Source organism: Brachionichthys hirsutus, chromosome 16 (assembly GCF_040956055.1).
Source record: "Brachionichthys hirsutus isolate HB-005 chromosome 16, CSIRO-AGI_Bhir_v1, whole genome shotgun sequence".
Taxonomy (NCBI): Eukaryota; Metazoa; Chordata; class Actinopteri; order Lophiiformes; family Brachionichthyidae; genus Brachionichthys; species Brachionichthys hirsutus.
In genome coordinates, this window is record NC_090912.1 from 5787892 (window position 1) to 5792075 (window position 4184).

At 39.4% G+C, this 4184-nt stretch overlaps 1 protein-coding gene across 1 annotated transcript; it reads right to left on the bottom strand.

Annotated features, from left to right (window-relative positions):
* Nucleotides 1-253: 253 nt before the first annotated feature.
* LOC137906130 (uncharacterized) lies at nt 254-4184 on the bottom strand. Its single transcript, XM_068750436.1, has 11 exons — nt 4124-4184; nt 3880-4011; nt 3313-3375; nt 3183-3220; nt 3051-3088; nt 2914-2963; nt 2531-2576; nt 1847-1923; nt 1638-1754; nt 1359-1552; nt 254-587 (listed from the first exon to the last, which is right to left on the bottom strand). Exons 1-11 carry the CDS (start codon nt 4139-4141, stop codon nt 374-376), a joined length of 987 nt encoding a protein of 328 aa, XP_068606537.1. The 5' UTR covers nt 4142-4184; the 3' UTR covers nt 254-373.

Genomic DNA, 4184 nt, shown 5'->3' on the forward strand with positions numbered 1-4184 from the left:
TAGATAATCCAGCACCAGAAAGCAAATTAAGATAACTTGACTTCACAAGCCTCATCTGTGTCTGGCCAGATCCAGCAGAGCAAACATCGCCCTCTGTTGGCCACTTTAAAGTACGTCGCTATTTATTTATTTATTTTTTAAAACAGCATCCAAATCTAAAGACAAAATTGGATCCAACACCATGGGATTGTTCATGCTAACTGTGTGCAAAAAAAGCAAGTCAGCTGAACAGACAAAAGAAAGAAAATTAATCTGTGAAACATATTTTATTCATATTCTCCAACCAAATATACAGAAAACATTAAAACCGCTTTAAAAAATTACTCTGTAACAAAAAAACAACAACAAAACAATCCCTGCTGATCCCACATCCTCAACTGTCAGGTATGGATGCCGTTACAACTTCACTGTAGGGTCCGTCTCGGCCGAACTTGTCTTTGCCCACCACGGCGACACACACCTTGTGCCCAGGCTTGTAGTTGCTGATCATCACACATATGGGCAGAGGGATTGCAGTGACCTCACCAACGGTGTTCCACTTTGAGAAGACGCCACTGCCTTTGGCTGTTTCCATGGTCATTAAGACGCTGGAGCGGAAATGACAAGGAGACTACGGTGAAGATCACTGAACACTGCTTTTATTTCTTGTTCGGAAGCTGTTGGTAAGTATAATAAGACGCGTCACATTCTGCAGACAGACGTGTGCAAAGATGCCGCTCCTGGCTGAGACTGGTAGCTTGGCTCAGGAGCAGAGCAAAGATGCATTACACATCTAACGAAAGTGTGTCAGATGGTTTGTATAATGAGTTTGTAGTCTTCACTTCATTGCTTTCTAAACTGTGGATCTTAAATCCATTAACAGATCATAAAAGCCAGAATTTATTTACTTTTTTACTTTTAAAAATCACATGTTCAGTTTTAAGCATTTTATTGGTTTATTTTGTTTCATGGTTTTATTTCACATCCTTCATTCAAAGATTTGGGGCCATGACTGGATTCTTATTGTATAAAATGGTTTAAGTCAGCCACTTCAGGAGCTTTTGAGGACAAGCAGGCTCGTATTTAATATACAAGTTAATAATAACAATGCGTTGGTTGTATAGAGCGCTTTTCATGGCACCCAAATACGCTGTACATTGTGCATTATTCATTCACCCCATACTCCATACAGCAGCCAACTCGTAAATCTCATGTTAGCCACCCCAAACTGTCCCTACCTCAAAAACACTAGGAGTCATTTCTCAGCTGTGTTGGACAGGGACAACTGAATTAGCCAGTGCTGCACTTACTTTGAAACATAAATGCTTTCATGCAGTGTGTAGCAGCTCTGCCACCTGCCTCAGCTTTCTGTTTCTTACCTGTAACTGTCCATGGGGGGCGCAGAGGGATCCACCTCCGCCACGTCCCAGAGCACAGAGAGGTTGGCGGGGTTCCTGATGAGTGCCAGACGCACCACTGGTTTCTGGGGGATGTTGTATGAGGCCGTTTCCGGGATGAGGATGGAGGGGAAGATGGTGGGTGGAAGAGGAGGATACATGGCCTTCGTCTTGGTCTAAGAAAAGGTGGAGGCAGGTGGGGTTACTGTGTATAGCAAACAGTCCTGTGAGCTACCACTAACGTGTGAGTGTGTGTGTTACCTGGTCTGACTTGTGTTCTAGATGGGAGCCATTAACAGGAGACGCACGTTCTTTCACTGTGTCTTCCGAATTCATGGGTGCCTCACTGTCCTTCTCTTTTCCTAAATCTGCCTTTTTCTGCAATATACATCGAGATAAAGTTGTGTAAAAGAAACAAGAGTGAGCCAACGTCTCTGAAACCATCGTTAGCGATGGTAAAGTAAACCTACCTGAGAGTTAGAAGAGCCGTGAGCAATAACTACAGGAGCCGCCGCCTCCTTCAGATCCCCTGTGGCAGCCATCAAAGCTTAGCACAGGTAATGTTCAAAAATGAGGAAGAGGAAGAGACAGAGCAATAAAAGGATGATCGTTATTGGTGTCCTGACTAACTTATTACTTACCGCTAATTAGAATTTCAATCACTATAACAGTTCAGTTTCTATCACTGCAGCAATTTACCGTAAATACATGCCAGTGGCCAGCAAACTGATTTTAGAAAAAAATATTTCAGCTACTTTTATCATATATATTGTAAAAGATTATAGTGGTGACATATAGTAAATATTAGTAAATTGAAACAAATATTCACCCACATGACACCCTCCAGATTTATAATTACAAGCCTAATTAGTTAACTTAATTATCATGAACATTTAGAAAATCAATGTAACAATCTTTTTGATCCTGTTAAATAAAAATCAGATGCAGAACCTTTTAAAAAAACACATTTAGCTAAAATAAAAAATAAAATGTTTATTGTTAAAGCGCAGCAGAAACAACATCTTAAGTCTTTATTATAAAAAACGTTTTTGTCAAAATTCCCCCAGAGCGAATCCCATCAGTTCAGTCTACTCTTGATAGCGCTGTGGCTCATGGACTCGAGCCATGCCGTCTTGCTGGTGATAAAAACTCACCTTTATTATCGTGATGCATTTTATCGGGGGTCTTCCTGGTGAGTTTCTGGACAGAAAGGACAGGTCAGCTTAAACTTAAATTCTTTACAATCATTTCTTCACAGAATGTCTTTTTCCAAACAACTAAACAACAACTACAAGAGCTATGTGAAGGGAAGAGTTTTTCATGTTTTATTATTTCAGATGACAAAAAGTGAGCAAAAAACAAACTAAACCAGTCCAAATATAACAAAAGACATGACTTCACTACTTTGCTGCCGAGTGTAGAAAGTTTCATGAAGGAATATTCTGCTCCACAAACTACATCTTACTGACAGAAGGAACTTGTTTCTGTCGGCTCCTCTTCATATTGTGCATGGTGGGTGGAAACGCGTGATGTTTACCATAAATTCAAAGAGCTCTCCGCTGTTTTCCGTGCCATTTGTGTCATTGTCTAGAGAAAAATTCAATCAAATCATTACTCCATGTGTCCCATAAATGTAAATACTGTTTCGTGGGACTCTGCTAACTGGGCTCTTACTCTGCGGCGTGAGTTCTGCAGCTTCACCAGAGTCTAACCTGCACATCAAATCGAAAACATTCAATCGATGCAGATCAATTAGCATCACAACTTTTACTGAAGACTAATAGGCTTGAACCTGGCTGAACAAACCTGTTGGTGTGCCCATCAGCAAGAGACGGAACTGGGATCTGAAAGACAGATATTTTGGTTTAGTTGACATGAATATGCTGTTAAATCAATAATCTCATGCATTCATAAATGAGAGTCGTCTGCATCAAACCTTTTCCTTTGTCATGCACTTCAGAGCTGCTTCTGCTCTTTGGGTCACTATGTTAATTCGATCCTAAGGAAAGAAAGCCAGATTCCACTAGATTACATTAGGTGGTTTATATATATATATATATATAAATTTAGGTATATCCCATATGGAAAAAGAATTTATTTTCTAGCAAAAAGGGTCTTTTGAAAATATAAAGAACATAAATTTCATGTTTGCATGAAGTCACAAAAAAACAACATAAAATAAAATAAGTATTAAATCCAAAATGTCAAAAAACACAATTATAAAATATGGTTAATGTAAACTTCTGTGACAATTTTTTTATTATTAAAGTATTCCGATTCTGATTTGTGAGATTTGCCAAGAGGATAGAAAATAGTAAATAAATTAATCCGATGGGTGCCAGTGGCTCAAGTCTAAGGGGGCTTCATCTGATACATTTTTTTACATGTTAAATGTGAGTACATGGTTCACATAAAGAAAGATGCTGCCTTATTGTGCCTAAAGCAACTTTTTGTAATGTGTTTATAGTCCAAATTAGTCACAGTCACCACTACTCCCACTGACTTCTAGTTTTCGGATGGTGTTTTCATAGTCAATAGCACTATCCAGCTGTTGAAACGTTTCCGTTAGGCCCTGCAGAATGGTTTCACTCTTCTTCACTGCACTGCAAACCTCCTGCTCAATCAGAGCCTGTACCTGCAGAAACATAAACACAAATAACAATAAACATGCATACAGAAGAGGAGCATGTCACCGTTTGCAAATGCATCCATGAATTAATGAATCACTTTACTGTGATGAGTCTCACTTCAGATTGGGAAAACATCCTTTTATCACTGCCTCCAGGGTTACCTGGACTGCTTCGAAAC

Coding starts and splice junctions, on each gene's coding strand:
- LOC137906130 (XM_068750436.1), bottom strand. Junction 2,577..2,913: donor GAGAGCTCTTTGAATTTATG/GTAAACATCACG, acceptor CTTTCTGTCCAG/AAACTCACCAGGAAGACCCC. Junction 1,924..2,530: donor AATGCATCACGATAATAAAG/GTGAGTTTTTAT, acceptor ACCTGTGCTAAG/CTTTGATGGCTGCCACAGGG.